Raw genomic sequence first — 21,816 nt, 5'->3', positions numbered from 1 at the left:
TGGGCGGTAGTTATTTAAGACCGTGGTAGAAGTTTTAAGAGCTCGGCAGATGGATCTCATCCAGTCAACAGACTGAGTAATAAGAGTGCTGTTTCAAATTCCGTTTTCGTGATGGTTTCTCATGCAGCTTCATATTCACCCGGAAAGGACAGTAACTGATTTTGCTTATCTAATTGGAATTTGTCCCTAAAAAAATTTTCGATATGTTTCGCCGTCGTCTTTTTCAGTGTGATAACTACGTTCTGTGAAACAAGTCTACGCTCTTCCTGTCTGGGGTCATTCAAGTATTCCGTCAGCATCGATGGGGAATTTCGAGTTTGCTGACTTTAGATGACAGAGGGGGAGTTGAATAATGCTTACTTCATCAACCACCCTTTATAAAAAATACTCAAAATGGCATCTTACTGGGTGCACCAAAAACGAGAACCTTTCGCTAGTTTGAGGGCACCTGAACTACCATTCTTCCTATTGATAAGTCCTTCATACAACCACTTTCGCGATCTCTAGATGAAACTCGCGCGAGTCAAATTATCTAACTATGGCGTTGATCACGTAAATAATCTTCATTGAAGTTTACAGAATTGATTATAATAATATATAGAGGTCTTTTCTTTCCAAATTAAATTTGTTTTTAAATATTTTTGATTTATCATCGGGAGGGTGGCATGAGCCCCACTATGCCCTCCCCGCGCAGTTATCTGATTCCAATATGCGTTAGGAGGTGAGGAGGAAAGGGGTAGAAAAAATGGCTAAAATTCTGCTGACGTAACATTTGAATGGCCCCCTCTCAATCTTTCTATTAACTCTTGATTAAACGACTTGATTTTATGTAGGACCTATATTTTTGCCATAGTGCCGTTATGTGATTTGGAGTCATCCTCACCTTATATTAATTAGTCTTGATGCGTTCCTTCTTTTACTGCTTCTGAAACATCCTTGTCAAACCATTTCCTGTTATTTTTATGCTTTCCCTCATTAAAGTGAGATCTCCAATAATACCGATGTCTTGGCAAAGTTTCGTATAATCTCGCGGTTGCCTGATGGAGAGCTTCTTAGCAAAATTTTCCTTTCGGCATTAGCCTGTGAGATCATAGCGGGGTTGTTGACATCGCTTTACGGCTGAACTTTTGGGTCTCCTTGTGTTTAAAGAAAGGTCTACATATACTGAGTTGTGGTCACTTACATTTTCTTATTCACGGTGTTTATCAATTTTCAGCAGGCTTACCCTGGAGAAGAGATCGTTGACAGAAAATAGTCCACACAGGTCGCCTAGCAGTTCTTTTGCGCACAATGCATCATTTATAGTGACTCTCTAAGCTCATTACAGGCACTGTGTTCCTTCACTTATACCGGACAACCAAAAAGCAGACATTGCAGCTCGAACAACCAACATTGGCTATAGCCTTTTGGTACCTGCCGGTGACACACTAATCCACTCGAATTCCTTAGAAGAATGATGATTGCCACATGCGAACATAAAGTCTGTAAAGGTTTTGTGGCAATATGTGCTTTATGACTACTGGACCGATATATAGAAAAATAGACGAAATTTAGTTGCTCTCTCCAACGATCCACAAATTTTATAGAAACGGGCTTTGCGACCGAATTCTGTTGGAACATTTGGGGATATCAAAGCTAACTTTTTAGAAATTGGAAGTATTAGGGACTGTGAGAGCCTCGTGCAATTCACAGGCGCACGATCTGCATTCTTCATAGAGTACAGCAGTAAATTTTTGACGACCCCCAAATCAACGAGATAGCATCACATCCAGAAGAAATTGGTAGACCATTCCAAGATGCCAACAAAGATGTTCCTGTATGATGTTAAGGCTGTTTTTTTTTAACGCAAAATCTTCATCTGTTTTCAAAGGAACATCGATTTCTAGAAATTTAACATGTGTCTCAACTGGCGTTCCTTTCTGCAGTTTTCGCATCCATAGTATGCAGTGTTATTTTGTGCGCTTCACAAAAGACCGTGCTGGCGAATCACAGCATAATTTACACCATCTCTAATGAAGCCATTTAAGATATTGGGCTTCTACAACAGCAAAACTGTTTTGCCTCTTCTACCTCAACAATCACAAAAATTGGCCAAAACTGCATGGGTGCGTTTTTGTACGATGGTAAATCATCAAAATTGATTCTGAGGTTGTGTCTCTCACGCAATTTATACAGATCTAAACTATTCAAGTTTGGGGCAATTCTGAAGTACGAAAATTGCCCATGGGCAAGGCAAAATATTGGTTGATCTGCACGTTCTCAATAAAGTGTGCCAAATTATGATCTGGACATTGGTCCCTGAGGATCTCCAATAATTCGCTCAGTGCAAAATGCCTAGTTTTGTTTTTTGTAGCCCTGACAATTTATTTTATATAAACTGGAATTCATTATTGGTGGTAATTGATTTTTTTTATTGCAATATCGTACTCTTCAAATTCATTCAATCCAGTTGTAGAAGAGCAAATAGGTAGCTCATTAACTGAGGATGCTGAGGAACAAATGTGATCTTCAAGGGAAGAATCACTCAAACTGGAAGATGCTGAATTGCCATCAAATTCATAATTTCCAGTAACTGCATCAGCAGAGCATCCACTTTCAAAAGCAGTCATCTCATTGACTGATGATTCTTCTCTATATAACTCTTGATTTTGTGAATTGTTGTTTGGTCCTGAAGAAGCACTGATGCTACAATTATGGTCGCAACATTTTCAGCTTTTCTCTTTATGGAAGTCTATGAACTCCGGCCTGGATTAACTACAAACATCTCCCTGATCTAAAGTGACCCCACTCATAATTGTAAACACTAACAATATTAAATTATTCATTTGACAACTGAGTACAAAAACAACATTCTCCCTCTCTGTAGCACACGTACACTCCCAATAAGAAAACCCTCAGGCACTCGTCACCAGAAGCATCTCCTACGTACTACTACCAACAGGTCCTTCAACATTTCTAATGTATCGACTTGTCTCAATTCCAAATAAAGTTCCTAGCGCATGTCCCAATCTATTCACATACTGTGTATATGACTCGTTAACTCTTTTTCACATCTTTCGCTGCTTATGTTGTAAGGGGGTGATTGGGTTTTCCTTGAGAACAAAGTCTTTAATTTCTGTGTAGTTATCAAACTCGCTTCCATTTTTCTTTTAACATATTTATAAGAATTTATACGTTCAGATTTACTTGCCGTGATAACAGCAAATATGGATACAGGTAAACATGAAGAATCGTAACAAAGAGGAAGACAAGGAGCCAAACGAAACAATTTGCTGCTAACTTCTTCGTATCCAGATGCGAATAACAGCCTCTTCTCGCGTATTATACATGGATAGGGTGACTTTTTCTAGGTAGTTTTTTTTTTTCCACAAAGAAAAACTATTTTTCCTAAGTAAGTAAAAACCAAAAACTAGTTTAATCATTAATCCTTCAATTACGGATTTTTTATTGAAATGTTATTGTACATCCGTAAAATTTATTTTGTATGTGCATAGAGGACATCATTTGTTAAGTCAAACGTACTTCTCTTATTATCCTGAAAATTGTATCTCCTCGTTTGATAGCAATAAAAAAAATTCTTACATTTATCATATACCGTTTTCGAACGATTGTGTCTCGACTCACACTTTTTTATATTTTAATAAACACATGTTTAATTGAAAACACAAAAGTCACCTGCGTTCGTGGCTTGTAACTAACGCCATGTATGCTATCCATTTCCCTCTTTCAAAATGCCGGTCTTCGTTGTTGACAAAAAAGCCCGTTCATGATACATCAACAAGGGCCTGAAGTATCAAAGAAAAATGCTGTTTATAGTTATAAAACATTGAGCCAGAGTTTGCCGGACAAATTAAACGCACGTGCTGCCCGTCAAGACAGCCAACTCCACATGGAAGATTCCAAACGCTGTAGAACTCTGTTGCATTTCTTTTCAGCGACTCAGCACAGTTGTGATTGGCATGTGCAATGGACACAGTTCATTCCATATAGTTTCCTTGACGATGTCAGCTATAGTGGATTTGCCCATCCGGAAACGCCGATAATCCAGTCGACAGATACCTAAAATGGAACGATATTGAATATAATATAAATAAATATGCAAGTAAAACTGAGTAAATGAAAACAATCTACGCCGGGACAAGATGACTATGCTGAGGTGAACTCGAATGAAAAATGTCCAGAAAATTAATGTTTCCTTGATTATTCACTCCTGTTCAAAACCTCACGTTCTCATCATCTTAGCATTTTTTTTGTAGAAACAGAACAATCAAAACTAATAATTCAAAACGACTTAGAGTTACCATGAGACGTTCTTCAGGAAGAATTCTCTGTTGGCTAAAGTTGCATCACATTTTCTTCATCCTGTATTCGAATTTTTCCTTATTGATTCGAAAATATTCGAAACATTGCTCAGGGTGGGATCTGGGGAAACAAAGTGTGCTATTCATTTCATGTTGCTCTTTCATGTTTAATTTTATTATAAACATTATCAGTTGTTAACAAAATACACAACAGATCTTCATGCGACAGCTCCATAATGCCAACTGATCATGCAATAGGACGCTTCCCTCAGCTGTGCACTATAACCACCACCGGCTAGCGCGGGATCATCTCGCTTTCTGCAACTACCGCGGTTTAAGCGATAAAACGAGAAGCGGTTCACTATGGACGTACCGTAAGGGGGCAGTCTTGCTTACCCGGTTGCGTATAGGATCCACAGTCGCTTCACGCAATCTTATGCTCGCTTATCTTTTATCAAGAGAGTCAACCAGAGTGCCCTCACTGTCCAAGTCCATATTGACCATCCTTCATGCTTTTACTTGTTCACATCATTTTACGACCGCTTTTGGTCATAGTCATCTTTCACTTCGTGACATTTTATCTCCATCATTATAGCTCTGGAGCTTTCGGGACGTCTCCTATGGAGAGTCTGTATGTTGAATGCAACGAGCCATCTCTTACAACAAGACTTTCTTTGAAACATTGTCTTTGCCAGGTCATCCACTTCATAATGTCACTTTCAATCCGTCATTTCATCGACTTTTTGCTGCTTCGTATGAGGGCACTTGTGGAGGAACTACAAATAAACGTTAGTCGCGTGACCCCAGTTGCTGGGCACCATGGAAACAGTTTCTGCCAGATATGGTCTATCATTATCATATCCTAGAGCCACAACAGCAGATGTCATATACCGACAGATATTCTTTAGGCACAGGGGAAGGTCCAATAGGTACTTCCCCATATACATCGACGGCTCTAAGAGCCCTGGGCATGTCGTCTGTGCCTACATCTGCTGTGAGGAGACAAACTACATTACATCACGGTAAAATTTTACTGGGTACCAGGTCATGTAGGAATACCGGGCAACGAAAAAGCAGACACTGCAGCTCGAACAACATTGACCATAGCCTTTTGGTGCCTGCCAGTGACCACTTCTCAATCCTCCGGGAAGTGATGCATCATCGCTGGCAGGATCATTGGAACAATCAGATAAATAACAAATTATATGCCATCAAGCCCATACTTGGCCACTGGCGTTCGAGCTGCAGAACTAACCGAAAGGAGGAAGTTCTGCTTGCCCGGTTATGCATAGGATACAATCGCCTCGCGCAATCATATTTGTTATTACGAGAGAGTCAACCAGAGTGCCCACATTGTCAAATCATTCACCATTTCTCATGCTTTTACTTGTTCGCATCCTCGTCATCATTTTACGACCGCTTTTGGTCAGAATCATCTGACAATTGCGATGCATCACGCCATTAAATTCAAAGTCATTGGTTTTCATGACAAATTATAGTTAAAATTTATGTTGTTGCTTGACGCTTTATGCATACTTTTGCCTACTTTGCTACTTTTGCGAAAGTCAGAGTTAACGTATTATAAATGTTTTGACCACGCTTTAAGTTGTTATACATTCGTGACCCAGCTGTTTTGCATAGCCCTGAGCACAACTGTGATAGTCAATAATTTTTCCGATGCTAACATAAACTTGTTCACTTACCAGTTTAGCCACAATGTCAGTGATAACCATAGAGCTAGTCCCTTTAGTATGCATTTCGCCCGCACATACTTCGTGCAGAAAACGTTTGCGTTCAATATCTCAAACTCACTGACCACGGTATAAAGCTATTCGTCGCGCTCAGAGTGTTTCGGCGGCAGGAAAAGGCATTTTGAGGGGTTTTCGGAGCACCTAAAAGTTTTGTTGTCCCCGCGATGTAGAGGCTGTATGAGAACGTCATCACCACTGTAGTCCAGAAGTTCTGCCGACGCGTTGAACGCACATCCAAAAGCTCCAGAGATTACCATCTGTTCTATTTATTTACCACCAAATGACACCATCTTACAGAGAGATTTAGAAGATCTGATTAATCAACTACCTCCACCATTTTTTCTTCTTGGAGACTTCAATGCTCATAACATTATATGGGGTTCTAACAGCAACACCCCTCGTGGGGAAATGGTTGATCGTCTGTTAGACGACATGAACCTCGCCATCATGAATGATGGCAGTTTCACTCTTTTCCATGCCCCAAACAATAGATTTATCGTTATGCTTACCTTCACTCATGCCCAACCAGTCCTGGGTTCAGACCTCCACGGGAGCAATCATTTTCCTCTAGTGGTTAAGTGCCTTGATCGAAGCCATAGCATACCTGAGGGTCCTCCTCGGTGGAAGCTTGTGGCCGCCCGATGGGCAGACTTCACGATCAAGGCAGAAATCACGGAGGATATGGTCTCGCAACCCGACGTCGAATTACATTATACTTGTATATCAATATATTTTTTTTTACTCTCCTCTTTATTTCGCTACAAATTCTTCGTCTATTTTTTTCATAATTTGCTTTAATATATGTTAGGAAAATTGCCTCTGATGGTGTGATAAGGCCTCACACATCTGCATACTACACAAGAAGCTTATCATTGCTATCAATAAGTTGGTCGCCTGAAGTTACTCTCATGGCTGTCTGGCATGTGAAGCAACTGTTATATTTTGAGGAAATGCTTTTTACTGCTGCACCCGCTACATACAAAACATTATTTCTCTCGCTTGATGACAGCATGGGAATAATGGGCTCACCTGTTGAATGAAGACAATCATATTTCAATGGTGAAGTATTAGTATTGCTGCTTGCTCTTGTTTTACAGTCAGCGTACAAAACCAAGTTGCTATCGCCAACAGCGGATCAACTTGTTTGCTGCTTATCGGATATGAACTGAGACATGCAGATGCCCTTTATGGCTCGCTTTACCTGCAGAGCTGTTGGTCTTTGTCCTGCTTTTCTCCTGACTTGGGAAAATATATTTTCAAGAGCATCTGTGCTGAGTCGTCCAGGAAGAGAGAAATCATAACCCCGCAGGAAGGATGCCTCAGCTAAATGGATTACAGACAGAGTGGACATTATCAGACCAGTGCCTTGGATGACGACGATGAATGTTTTCAAAAAAGATATTTTTACCACATGATTTCTCTTGGTTATGCTGCATTTTCTGAAACCATTGGCTTATGAAACGCACCCACCATGCTGCTGTTGGCAATTGCTTCAGTGTCGCTGCCTGTTCAAGGGCAGCAGCAGTTTTAACTGACATTAACTGCACTGCTAGAGCTACGTTCATGGTGTCCCTTCTGCTAGCCAAAGCTGCTTAATGTAGACACCAGAAACTACATTAGTAGGGAGGCCTTCAGACTGTGCAACACACTCTGGTAAGTAAATGCAGTGTCTTAGAGTTGCACTCCTTACATTCTTTACCAAATGAGGGACATCTGCTATGACAAAAACATCATCTCTCCACCTGAAAGAATTCTCCCGATTATCCCTGGAACTTGCACTGATAATGACTTCCAGAGAGAAACATTGCAAGGTGCCATGTCAGAAGCAATTGTTCTAATTGAAAGGCCAATGGCCTCTGCAGCTGAAAAAATACTCTATCACCTTCTTTAATTCATGGACCAGTTACCTCATGAGCCACTTGTTTCCATGGCATCTGCATGCCCCTCAAAACAAAAACGAATGAATGAGAGCCAACTCCAGGTGAACCAATAGTTTTTTGGCCAGCAAAAACTTTTTTTGATGGATCAAAATCAGGTGTGCCCAAAATGTCCATTTCATCTAATGGCGAACACAGTCTTTTTGAGCTGCAGACATAGTGCTGGTTTTAGTTTGCAATAAGTTGAAAATGTCTTGCAACACGCCATGCTCAAAATGAATGCTCTCCACTCTTCGATTAGGTTTATGCTCCCGAGCTAAGTTAATAACATAGATAGAAAAACCATATCTTGTATTTGCAGGTTACACTGCACTTTGCCCTCAGTAATTATTAAACCTAATTCTCCTTGAAATATCAAATTTAAATAGCATTTATATAAGTACTTATTGTTATCACACCAAATTTGATTATTGAAATAAAAATGAATAAATAATTTGGCACAAAAAAATTTCTAGAAAAAACAATTTATTTGCCTTTGTAAAAATAATAAGTGGGGGGGGGGCAGAAGTAATTTAAACTGAAATACTACGCTTATTACATTAATTTACAATCACACTAAATTTGATTTTTTTTAATGGAGATACAATTCCAGCCAGTTACTTTGAATCTACAAGTGATAAGTTGCCAAAGCAGAAAACTCAAACATGATTCAAGGGCTATTTTGCAATTAATTCAATTTGCTTTGCTCTTTTCATTAAAATTAACATGTTTAAATAGTAAATAAGTTTTGTTATGTATTAAGGGGAAATATCAAACAACTTCCGATTCTTTCACTAGTACAGCGATAACGCCCCCAAACTAGCCATAGAATATTTCAAATACTAATACACCACCACAACAGGCAAAATGCCCAGCGAGGTGGCTGAGAAAAAGATGCCCATAACAAATATGGATGTCATATCCAGGGTGATTATAAAAAAACTATCCCGACATATGGGCCCCTAACAGAAACTGAATGAAATTTTGGCATAAGGTATTTTGATGTATGCGCTCAAGAATGATATGGAAAACAACAGTGTCACTCTAACAGTTACGGTTACAGTGAGAAAATTTCGAAAATATCAAATGGCAACACGTTACATACAAGTTAACATACAAGTTTTTTGTATTGGAATGTGATCTTCATTGTGAAAAACCCTAAATAGCGTTCCAACGGCAACTGTAGCATGAAAATCACCGGCGGTAGATAGGCTAAAAGTGAGGACAACCAATAAGGACAGAGAAGCAGCATAAAATAAAGCATTTTATTGTGTTTCACAATTTTCCACATGACCTTCTGGAGGACTAATCAGGCTGGGATCTCAGCCGAAGAAACGGTGTGACGAATGAAACGAACATTAATGCTCTGGTGCACGGCAAAGTCCTTTTTACTTTTTCTTTGCCTAGCTCCGGGGATTTTCGTGCTACATTTGCCATTCCAACGCTATTTAGTGTTTTTCAGTGCATCGATCGCATTCCAATACAAAAAACTTGGTGTTGCCATTTGATATTTTCGAAAATTTCTCACTGTAACCATAACTGTTAGAGTGACACTGTTGTTTTCCATATAATTCTTGAGCGCATACCTCAAAATACCTTATGGTATTAGGGGCCCATATGTCGGGATAGTTTTTTTATAATCACCCCGTACTTCAAAAATAAAGCAACCTTATAAACAATGCCCATAAAGAATACTTATGGTGTCTTATTCTAAGTATGAATACTGTAGCTCCTCGATTTACCCCAACATGTTTATCATACTTCTTTTTAAACGTGTCAATTGTGTTACAATTTACTACCTCCGGAGGTAAGCTATTCCATTTATTAACAACCCTATTAGAGAAAAATTCCCCCTGCGACACCATAACCTTGCATTGTCCCTTGTAAAAGCAGTCGATTGGCGGTGTACTAAAAGTTCATGGGTCCATTCTATCCATCTCATTGAAAATTTCGATCATATCTCCTCGGCATCTGCCTTCATCCAATGTAAACATATTCAAAAAATGAAGTCTCTCTTCATAACTCAAGCCCCGTGTGCCAATAAGGACACGCGTAGCTCTTCTCTGCACCCCTTCAACCAAGTCTATGTCCCTCTGTAGGTATGGTCTACCTTACAGCATACTCCAGTCCAAACTAAACCTCGAAAAAGCGGAAGAATGACTTTAGGAGAACGCGAAGAGACCAAGCATTCTGTTTGCTTTTTTGACCACCGCTTTACAATGTTCAGAAAACCTAAGCCGCTCGTCAATGAGAGATAAAAAGTGAAAAAAGTATGGGGCCAAGGACACTTCCCTGAGGAACTCCACTTGTGACGCCTGTCCAACCAGAGAATTCCCCGTTCACCATAACTCGTTGCGACCTATCTCTTAACCACGATTCTATCCGATTCAGCAAGTTGCCCTCGATTCCAATATCGTGTAAACACTTCAAAAGTTTACCATGTTGGACCCGATCGAATGCCTTCTGGAAATCAAGGTAAACAACATCTACATTTTTGCTCTTGCCCAAAGCCTTAGTCACGGGATCATAGAAACAAAGGAGGTTAGTTCCACGTGACTTCCCCTTCCTGAACCCATGCTTATCCGTCAATACATTATTCTCGTCTATCCACTTCACAAACTGCCTTTTGATGATAATTTCCAAAATTTTCGAGAGGGTGCTCGTCAAGCTTAATGGACGATAATTTGACACCGCTTCTCTACTACCCTTCTTAAATATCGGAACAACATTAGCAAGTTTCCAATCCCTTGAGACGATACCCTCAGCAACACTACTCCTGTATATCTGTGCGACTGGCCCCAACTAGTGCCTGCTGATGCAAAAAAATTTTCGAGCACCAACTTAAACTCTCTTTCATACTGATCTCTAGATGAAATGTTCTCCCATTGAATACCTGCGTAATTGAAATCCCCTAGTATGAGAACCCTCTTACGCTTACACATGTAGGAAACTTCATCATGCAATTTGGCGATGTAGTTTGGATCCCTATTTTTTGTTTCGCGTAAAAAATCTACGAAAAAGCGACTTAATGATAATTAATGAGCGCATCAGGAAGGACCCCACGATGGAATAACAGTGAGCAGAGCTACTACAAGGGCAAAAATGGCGCACGAGTCGGCCTTCCTTATTAATAATGATCACTGATTTTTCGGATCCGATCAAATAATTTTGGATGAAGCTGATGAATTGATTCCCGTCGTAAACTTTTGCCAGGCGCCTGGTTCTTCTCGCAATGCCAACTTATTATCATGCGTAGGGCAGTTATCCGAAATTCGGTCATTCTCACCGCACTTAAAGCATCTTACAGGGTTAGGTATGTATGGCAGGCTGTAATAACCGATTTTTATATCTTACGGCAATGTTGGTGAGGAGAATGTCACGTGATGGAGCTGAATTGCCATCTTTGTGGTTCATGATATGTTTGGCAGATGTTACGCCCTGAGACGCCAGCTCTCTTCTGTTAGTATCTGAAATGACACCACGTGGGATGGATTTTAACTGATATGGGAATGTGAGCTTCTGAATGAGTTGCGGATTGGTGTGTAGTTTCAATGAGAAGGTCTGAACAACGCAGAGCCTTCACTGATTGGATTGGATTTTAAATTTATTGGCGCAAGGATCAATTTGGTCAAACTGCGCCAAAACAAATATACAAAAAAGAAAAATGTCCTTTTGTCATGTCAAAAACTGTGCAACAATGACATAAATTGTAGTGCATAAGGCGATGGTTGACCATGCGTTCCATGAGCTTACATAAACAACTGGTCAAAGCAATAGGTCTGTAACTATTAGGTTGTTGAGGATTTTTGCCAGGTGTCAGGAAATGAATGACTGACCCAGAACCGATTAAATAATATGAGTAAATGTGAGAGATGCGGAATAATGAATGGCATCGGGCCCTACAGCTGACCGCTGCAAGGCCGTTGTCAGTTCATGAAGGGTGAACAATGAGTTGTACCCTTCCGGTGTAGGCGGCCTACGATGTGCGTTCCGCTGATGATTTAATGCGATGAAACGATGGGGGATAATTCGCATCGCTGGAAACAGCGGCGATGGTATCCGCAATATCCCTCACATCGCTGATGATAGTGCCATTGATATTTAAAATGGTGATGGGATGAGACTGATAATGACCATTGATTTTTCGGATCCGGTCCCAAATGACTTTAGATGAAGTAGATGATTGATTCCCGTGGTAAACTTGTGCCAGGACTCGCGTTGAGCCTGGCGCCTGCTCGCTATCGCCTTTGCTTTTAAAAATGCCAACTTGTTGTCATGGGTAGGATACCGCCGGAACCTACTCCATGCTTTCATAGTAAGATTACATTCGTGGTTCCACCAAGGTTTAGGAAGTTTCGAGGAGACTTTGGGTATTGTTTCATTTACTGCAGAGATGATACAACACCGTGATTATTTCTGCCCATCGGGCTGCCGCAAGCTTCCACCGAGGAGGACCCTCAGGTATGCTATGGCTTCGATCAAGGCACTTAACCACTAGAGGGAAATGATTGCTCCCGTGGAGGTACGGATCAACCGACCAGGACCAGTTCGGCAAGAGAGAGGGTGAACATAAGGATAGATCTATTGCAGTGAAACTATTGTTTGGGGCATGGAAATGAGTGAAACTGCCATCATTCATGATGGCGAGGTCCATGTCATCTAACATGTTATCAACCATTTCCCCACATCATGTTATGTGCATTGGAGTATTCAAGAAGAAAAAAGGGTGGTGGTAATTGATCAATCAGTTCTTCTAGATCTCTGTGTAAGATGGTGGCAAATACTCATTGCCATAAAAATTTGCGCACCCAGACGAAGTGTAAAATTTCGTTTCATTTTGACGACATATAAGTAAGTGATTAGAAAATCCAAGAAAAAGGATCATTTATTACGGAAAAAAGTACAGGCCTCCACACACGATTGTCATCACTGCTCAAGTTGAATCTCGATTCGTCGCTGAAGATGACCTGGTTCCATTCCGTTGCAGTCCAATTCCGTCGTGCTCGTCACAACTCTAAACGGAGGTGTTGTTGCGATGGTTCGGGAAGACAGGGGCCCGTAGTGAAGCTGCTGCGTGTGTCTGGATAGCGGCCAATGAGGCAGTTGGCTCTACGCGTGCGTTTCGGATGATGTGACGGTCTTGTCGAGGGCGTCCTGAACCTGGTCGCCGTGTAAATGACGTCTCTTCTGTCCACTCCAACACCTCACAGTAAAATCAGAACGACCTAGTTGACGAGCTACTCGCCGAGCTGATCACCTAGCTTCCATCATCCCGATGTTTCTTTCCCTATCGAACTCTGACAACTGCTCATATGGTCTTCGACGGCGGCGTAACGGCATGTCTACCTCAGCATTTCCTTTGCAAACGATTAGCAATGAGCAATCACGCTGCATTTCTAATCATTTGCATATCTGCCCGACATGTACCTTCAGGCCAACTTTCGTTTCGATCCCGCAAATTTTTATGGCAATGAGTGTAAATAGAACAGATGGTAACTCTTAGGCCTGTAGAGATTTCCACCGCGATGGCTTGCAGGTTCGTGCGCAGCGTCAGAACGCGCGACAACACGTGATGTGGAATCAGCAGAGCAACACCGCGGCAAGCCCTACTCCCGGCATCGTAGTCAATACGAAACAGGGAATGTCGCCTGATGTTCCATGTCTCCGAGTGCCACGCAAACAGGATGATAGCGATTGATCAAAACCTTGAGATCTTCATAATTGGATCTAAGACCACGAATGTTCCATTGAATTATGTTGGCCACCTAAATTGCAACACCAAGAAATATCGCAACAATATTTATTTTGTAGATAACATGTTGACCAAACATCAAATGATTAAATTTATAGACTTCTGTGAAGTGTGGTTCCTGCCAAAATCAGTAGCCAGAGTAGCCGCCATTGTTGGAGATCACCGTTGCCACACGCCTCGGCATTGATTCAAAGAGACTTTGGATGTGTTCTTGGGGTACAGCAGACCAAGCAGCTTCCACGCGTTGCCAAAGTTGATCTGGTGTGGCAGCTGGGGATGTAATCTGGGTCAATCGTTGAGCACCCATGGACCACATGTTTTCTATCGGCGAAAGATCCGGATAGCGAGCTGGCCAGGGAAGCAATTCAATCTGGCGATTGACGAAGAACCTTTGGACAATGCGTGCCACGTGTGGTCGCGCATTATCCTGTTGAAATATGGCTGTGGGCAAGCCCTGAAGGTAAGGAAGGACAACTGGCTCCAACACCTCGGAGATGTAGCGCTGGCTTTTTAAAATACCGGCAATGCGTACTAGAGGAGTGCGAGAGTGATACCGCCCCATACCATAATACCCGGTGCAGGACCAGTGTGGCGGTGCATCACGCAGCTGTTCAGCATCCTCTCTCCACGGTGTTTCCAGACTCGAATCCGACCATCGTGGTGTTGCAGACAGAAGCGTGACTCGTCAGTAAAGACAATTTCATTCCATTGTGCCGTCCACATCCTTCTTTCATCGCACCATTGGCGGCGGAGACGTCTGTGGTTCTGCGTCAAGCAATGGACGTCTTGCGGACAGACCACTCGTACGCGCAGACACTGGATGATGCGGTACAGACTGAATGTGCTGTGCTATGGTTCGTGATGTGTGTGGCTGAGCGATCCGTCACTGCCATACGCACAATACGCCTGTCATCACGTGAAGTGGTGCACTGAGGTGGATGCGATCGAACACGTCGGTCCGTCCTGCATCCAACGATCACATATCCGCATTACAGTTGTTTGGTTTCGTCCAACACGACTACCGATTTCCCTGAAAGATAATCCACAATCTCGGTAGGCCACTATCCTTCCTCTGTCGAACTCGGATACGTGATCAAAAGATGATCGTTTTTTTCTAAAAACCACAAGAAAAACACAATTGCCGTACTTCAAATCGTCGAAATCTCCAAGCCTTAAATAGCGCGCGCGATGTGCGTCTGCGCTGAAATTCTAATCATTTGCATATCTCACCTCCGCTAATGCATGTTGTAAATTTCATATTATTTGCATGCTTCCTTCAGGGTGTTGCATTTACGGTCGCCAGCAGTGTAGATGTAGACGGTTCAAGGTCTTTGAACTTATTTCGGTCTAATTTCCGGCGAGTACCACCGGATTCTGACGGATTATCGAGATCCATGGTTCTTCTTTGCTCTCTGAATGCCTTTTCTCGAATATCCGGTCTTGAATAGTTTTATTTTAGATTTATTTCCACCATTGATTTTTGGCTTAGTACCTGTAGTTACTTTGAATGTGTTCGCTGTTGCTTTTCCCGCTTCTTCGGAGGTGCTCCTTCCGTAATCCAGCAGAGCAACAGTAGCCACAACTATTACATGGTTGAGTGGATTTATCAGCTATTGGTTCAGTCTGAGTTGTTACGGATGCTTTGGCGGCATTGTTAGTTGTTGATGGATTTGTTACCATATTAGAGTATGATCCACCAGCTATTGGAGCTTGGTTAGGGATTATACGACGGCGTGGTTCAATATATGAGATGTCATTAAGGACCTTCTTCTGGATCTCCCTTTCCTCACTCCATCTCGGACATCCCCTGTCAAATGCGGGATTATTACCACCGCAATTGACGCACTTGAATGATGTTGAAGTGCAGTTGTCCGAAATGTGGCCCCTCTCACCGCACTTTGCGCAGGTGGGTTGACTACGGCACGCCATTCGTGAGTGACCGAATTTTTGGCAGTTGAAGCATCTTACAGGGTTAGGAATGTATGGGCGGATTTTGAGGCTATAATAGCCTATCTTCATATCTTTCGGCAATGTCGGTGATGAGAATGTGAGAATTATGTTTCGTGTGGGAGCTGGATTGCCATCTTTGCGGCTCATAATATGTTTGGCAGATGTTACGCCTTGAGACGCTAGCTCCTGGGTTAGTTCATCTTCATCCATGTTAATTAAGTTAGGGTCTGAGATGACGCCACGTGAATAATTAAGCGTGGGATGGATTTTGACTGTTATGGCAATGTCTCCGAGAGATGAGAGCTTTTGAATGAGTTCGGCTTGTCTGGGAGGGTCTCCTGAACGAAGAACCTTCACTGATTATAAGCCAACTGCGCCATAGAGAGCTTTATCTATCAAGAATGGTGATACTTTTGACAGCTGTTTATCGATATCAGAACTGTGCAAGAAGAATGAGACAGTAGATAAATTTGAAGCGGTTTCTGTGACAATTGTTTCACTAAGAGCAGTTCTTTGACGTTTTGGTGCATTTTTTGTTTTTCCCATATTTAAATAGGTATTGTTCCACTCTCACCTACATGCCCACCATGGAGCCCTACGATGGGACGCTCTCACGTAACCGGTGAAGGTTAGTAGCAACGTCAGGTTAGGTGGGAGCTATACCAACACCCACTAGAAAACAAGGCCTGTACACGGTAACCCAAAAGTAGTTGTGACGTAGCATAGTTAGGCCGAAGAATTAAATGGAATGGTTGCCATCAGCCTACGATAAGCCATTAGTTATTCGAAAAAACGCGCCAAGTGATAAAAAGCTATTTTTCTTCAACGTATGTAGGCACGCTGTTTTCTCGCCAACAAAGCACGTTGCTTGGCTTCTACCTTGTATCTTCCACGTTGTTATTGTCAAACATGTGCGAAAACGAAGCTCTTAAAATCGTTCTTTTTTATTCGTTTCTGTGAATTTGAACACCTAAAAAAATTTAACAATCATGCCATATAAATGTTGTGTACCTTATTGTCGGGGAAACTATGTTAAAGGTCCCAAAGTATAAGTATTTTCATTCCCGGAGAATGCCATGTTGAGGAAGCGTTGGCTTTCAGCCATTCCAAGAAAAGACTTCGTTCCGACAGAGAATCACAAGGTAAGTGCATAACTAAAATTATTTTTGAATATTGGAATTACGTAATTGCCAGATTTTAGAAACAAATAATACATATTGCAGAATTTTCTTTTTTATTCCCGAAATTTGATACAAGTAACTGAAGCTAAAAATACTGATTTGAATAATCAATTTGCTAATGAACATTTGCTAACGAAAAATTTCTGATTTAAATCAGACCTAATGTTTGAAGCAATTTTGAATATAATTTTTTTTTAACATGTGTGATGTAATACCAGTAAAGTGAAGATTGGTTCATATTATTTACACATTAATATTTAAACAAATGTGATGGAGTTTTTTTTATTTTGGGGGGGGGGGGGCGCGAGATAAACAATTGGTAGAATTTGATGTCGTTGGTATGCCAAATGAGATTTTTAGTATGTTTTAAAGACAGATCTTCAGAGCTTAATAATATTGCCTATAATTTAAAAACTGAGAACTATAACTGTTATGAAAAATATTTGATACCCCCTATTACAAATACCACAACAGACAAAATGTCCAATGAGGTGGCTGACAAAAGCTGCCCTTAAAAAATATGGATGTTAAATATATATCACAAATACAGCAACCCAATAAGAGCAATTAAACACCAATAATTATGATAAAACATAAATATACTGCCCATAAAAAATTATGGTTGTCTCATTTCTTGATTAATACCCATATGTTTATCACATTTCTTTTTAATATGTGACAGTTGTATTAGAATTCATGACCCCCGAAGGAAAGTTATTCTATTTATTCACAACACAGAGGAAAACGCCCTGCAAAGTTGAAATTTTCGATTCGACTCGAAATTTAGGAAAAATAAAATATTGAATTTTTTTTTTTGAGCAAACAATTTTTGTCAAAGCTGACTATAGTGCTTCATTATCTTATCATGATCCTCATCAGGCATATTTATCGTATGATTTAATTGATATTTTAATGAATCCTTGTAAATCAGTAGATTGCCAAGTAAAATTCTCTTTTTCTTACACAGGTGTGTGAATTACATTTCAGTGAAAATGACATTAGAAGAGTCGCTCAACATTATGATCCAGCCTCTGGCAAGAAACTGGTCGTCAAGCTCTCACAACCTCGACCTTGTGAAGGAGCCGTACCATCAATATTTCCAGGATGCCCAAAGTATTTGTCATCGAACAAAAGCTGTCGAGAAGATCCTGATGCAAGAAGAACGAGGCTCGAAAATGATCATCTTCAAGAAGGCATAGCTCAAAGTGTCATTTCTGAAAATGACTATAAAAACAAAAACCACTTCAAATCTGTGGAAGACCTTCAAAAGCTATTGGAAAAGGTAAATGTTCCACAGGAATATGATGTAATATTCAAAAACGATATGGCTTTGTTTGTACATCTGAGTGTATTTCCATTCCCTGCAGTTTCTTATTGTGTGACTATCGACCAAAATTCGAGTGTATCAGTGTATCATAATAACTTGGTACTCAATGATGTGAATGGCAAACAGTTTCCTCGAAAAATGGAAAATATTTTTGAAATAATTTCTCTTTTAAAAGAAGTTACCAAACTCATAGTTTGCCCGAAAGAGAGTTGTAAGTTTGATTCCATAATTAAGTTGGCAAAAAATGTTGTTGAAAATTTGAAGGGGTTGAAAGAAGAAAATGACTATGTTGTCGATTTCTTATTAGAACAGTTGTCATTAATCAATTCATCTTGCTCAACTCAACGACGTTATTCATCTTCATTGTTAATTTTTTGTTCATTGGTTTTTTCAATATCACCACATGCTTATCGCTTCATCAGAAATAGTGGATATTTTGTATTACCCCACCCATTCACTTTGAAAAGGTTATGCTCAAAATTCCAAACTGATCCCCACCATGAGCAGTTGCCAGACACATTTTTAAAATATGTGAAGGAAAAAATAACTTACTTGGATGATAAGGATAAATATGTCAATTTAATGATTGATGAAATCCATATAAAACCTTTCCTGGAATATAAAGGTGGGAGTATTATTGGATTTTCACACGATAGTGATAAAGTGGCAAACTCTGCCTTCACATTTATGGTGCAGAGTATAAGATCTAATTACAAAGATGTTGTACATATACTTCCGGTTTCAAAAATATCAGCTGAAATATTGAATGGGATAATATTGAAAGTAATAAAAGGGTTGGAAAGTGTTGGATTTCGCGTTATGTGTATTAGCACTGATAATAATGCTATTAATAAAAAATCCAATCTCACTTTTAACATCTCCTCCACAGCTAAGCATTTGCTATCCGCACCCATGTGATGCTGAACGTCCCCTTTTTTTCATTATTGATTGTGTTCATATATTGAAATGCATGCGTAACAACTGGTTGAACCAGAAAACTCCTGGCATTTGCATGCATTATCCAAAGTTCTCATTCAATTGTTCAGATGGTGAATGTAACTGCAATGGAAGTTCCCTTAAGTATGCTTCATTTGCAGCTATTAGAAAATTGCATGACATGGAGTCAGATTCTAATGTTAAGCATGCACATACCCTCACTACAAAATCTTTATTTCCTTCAAACATAGAGAAGCAAAGTGTAAAATTAGCACTTCAGGTTATAAACCGGCATGTTGCTGCTGGGTTGAAAGTGGCAAGTGAAGCTTACGACATACAAAGTGCAAATGCAGATTTCATTGATATAATTTGTTCTTGGTGGGAAATTATGAATGTGAAAACATTATTTCTAGGCTCGCATAAACTTAATGAATTTCAAAAGCCACTGACCAATAAAGCTGGAGATACACGTTTGAAATTCTTAAATGATTTCCTACATTGGTTGGAATGTTGGGAGAGTAATTCTCAATGTGGTGGTTTTACCAAAGAAACACAACTTGCCTTGAAGCATTCTACCTATGCTATTACTGAAATGGCCAATTATTGTAATGATGAACTCGGTATGAGTTTTATTTTAACAGCTAAATTCCAGACTGATGCTCTGGAAGACCGTTTTGGTCGTTATCGTCAGCTGGCTGGTTCCCAATATCATGTGTCATTGACACAAGTATATGAAGTGGAAAAAAAACTAAGGCTACAGTCCCTTCTACCACTGACTTTGAAGTCCAGTACATATGGTGTCTGTAATGTGGGTATTGATGATGTTGATGAGGGGCAGAGTTGTGATCAAATGTAAAATACTTTCAAATGAAATTTCCATTTCATCTAATGACATGGAAGAATTAAAAATTTTCATTCCATCCCTTACATATATAGCAGGCTATTGTATCCATGCTGTGCTAAAAAAACTTCAATGTCTTGTTTGCAAAGAAGTGCTCTTGACCGAGCAAGATAAAGCTTTTGCTCTAATAAAAAATTTAGACCGAGGTGGTTTAAAATATCCTAATGATGTTATTATAACTATTGTTTACTATAATTATGTTGTTGTTTCGAAATTGTTAACAGTTTGTGAAACGGAATTTCTCAAAGTGAAAAATAAACGCAAAATTTGTTGCGATGTAACAATGCATATTTTAAGATCGTATGAAGTTGAGATACCAATGGATACATGTGGCAGTGGTCATTCTGCAGATTTAATAGCAATTTCTATAATAAAACGAGCTACAAATGTATTTTTGAAAAATTACTGCAAAAAAGTAAATGATTCCATATCTTTAATGGCTCAGCGTAAAAGAAGAAAATTACAAACTTTTACAAAAATATAAAGGAATTTGATGGTTTGTGCGATACAACTGTTTATGAAATATAATATTTTTTAATAAAGTGTATATAATTTTGTAAATAAAGTGTATATAATTTTGTAAATAAAGTTTAATGAAAGTTATCTTGTTCTCCTTTACTGTTATTAAGAACCATTTTATTAGCTTTTGAATATTAAAATTCTTGCTTGTGTGTAATGAAAAACATTTGAAGGAAATTTTTAAATTATTGCTTAAATTGTTTGAGAAGACAATGTTTAAGCAGATAGTGTTTTCCCAATTCGTAAAATATATTTAAAAATATTAATTTAAAAAAAACTTCCACTTTCTGTTTTTTTTTTTTCTCTGTAGGTGTGTGATGTGAAACTTGATTGAGAAAAAAAATATTCATATTTAAGTTATAAATTTATTTTCCTAAAACCCATTTTCAAGGCGGAAAAGGATAATTTCAATGGTTCTGTGAACCTAGACAAGTACAGGGAATTTTTTGTATTTTTGTCTGAACTGAAAAATGGGGAGGGGGGGGGTGATTAAAATAAAAAAATATAAATATATATAACCTAAATTCATCTAGTAAAACGTTAAGGCAGAAATATTTCATAGCACCAATTTTACTCGCGGAATAATAAATGAGTACGGTACATATATCAAGTCGATTCCACAGTGCGTAGCGCAAGCAGTCGCCTAAGTTTAGTGACGTCACGAGCTCGTGTTGCGGCCTTATTCTCTAGTAGGTGTTGGCTATACACCACCAAAGCAGGCGAGTTCAAGATCCAAGATCGTCGTGAAGAAGCACCAACAAACCTCAACGACGTCCGGCAGGCCCGCCCCTCTCTACCTGCACAGTAGTGTAACTCCTTCATCCACCGAGGCGACCACAGCCGATTGACCTGGACGGGGGTAATCCAAGCCTCCCGTTTCGGCTGAATCCGAGGCCAAAGCTAGCCAGGATCCCCATCTCCAGCCTTACGGGTCTCCACGCACGGCAAACACGCAGGTACACAGCGTCCCAGAACAGAGCATACGCTAAGCAACGCCCCGTCTGGGAGGACCCCTCCCCGCCTAAGCGGGGTCCACAATGAGGTGTTAGACGCAAGACATGTACTGCAAGATGTGTAGAAATAACCATGTAATTTGGGCTGTTGAAAGTGAAGGATATGAGCACAAAAAGCGATGACAATGACGTGTGATAGATTTGGCGTTACCCAGAGTGCACCTTACACCCCGCCTTCACAGATTTAAAAGAAAATTGTCCTTTTGTCATGTCAAAAAAGCAACATGAATTGTAAAACTATAGCGATGCATCAAAGCCATTGGTTTGTA

The 21,816-nt window shown here is 40.0% G+C and overlaps 1 protein-coding gene across 1 annotated transcript; it reads left to right on the top strand.

Annotated features, from left to right (window-relative positions):
- The first annotated feature begins 16,594 nt into the window (after positions 1-16,594).
- LOC149067819 (uncharacterized) lies at positions 16,595-19,096 on the top strand. The gene is made up of 2 exons (XM_089252372.1): positions 16,595-16,812; positions 17,819-19,096. The coding sequence occupies exons 1-2, from the start codon at positions 16,747-16,749 to the stop codon at positions 19,094-19,096; spliced, it is 1,344 nt and encodes a 447-aa protein (XP_089108498.1). The 5' UTR covers positions 16,595-16,746.
- Positions 19,097-21,816: the final 2,720 nt, after the last annotated feature.

The sequence above is a fragment of the Pholcus phalangioides genome, unplaced genomic scaffold, assembly GCF_987345545.1.
Source record: "Pholcus phalangioides strain wild (caught in Gottingen) unplaced genomic scaffold, Ppha-v1.0 ptg000028l_1, whole genome shotgun sequence".
Lineage (NCBI taxonomy): Eukaryota > Metazoa > Arthropoda > Arachnida > Araneae > Pholcidae > Pholcus > Pholcus phalangioides.
The sequence above is the reverse complement of the archived record's forward strand: the minus strand, read 5'-3'. Positions and strand labels throughout refer to the sequence as shown.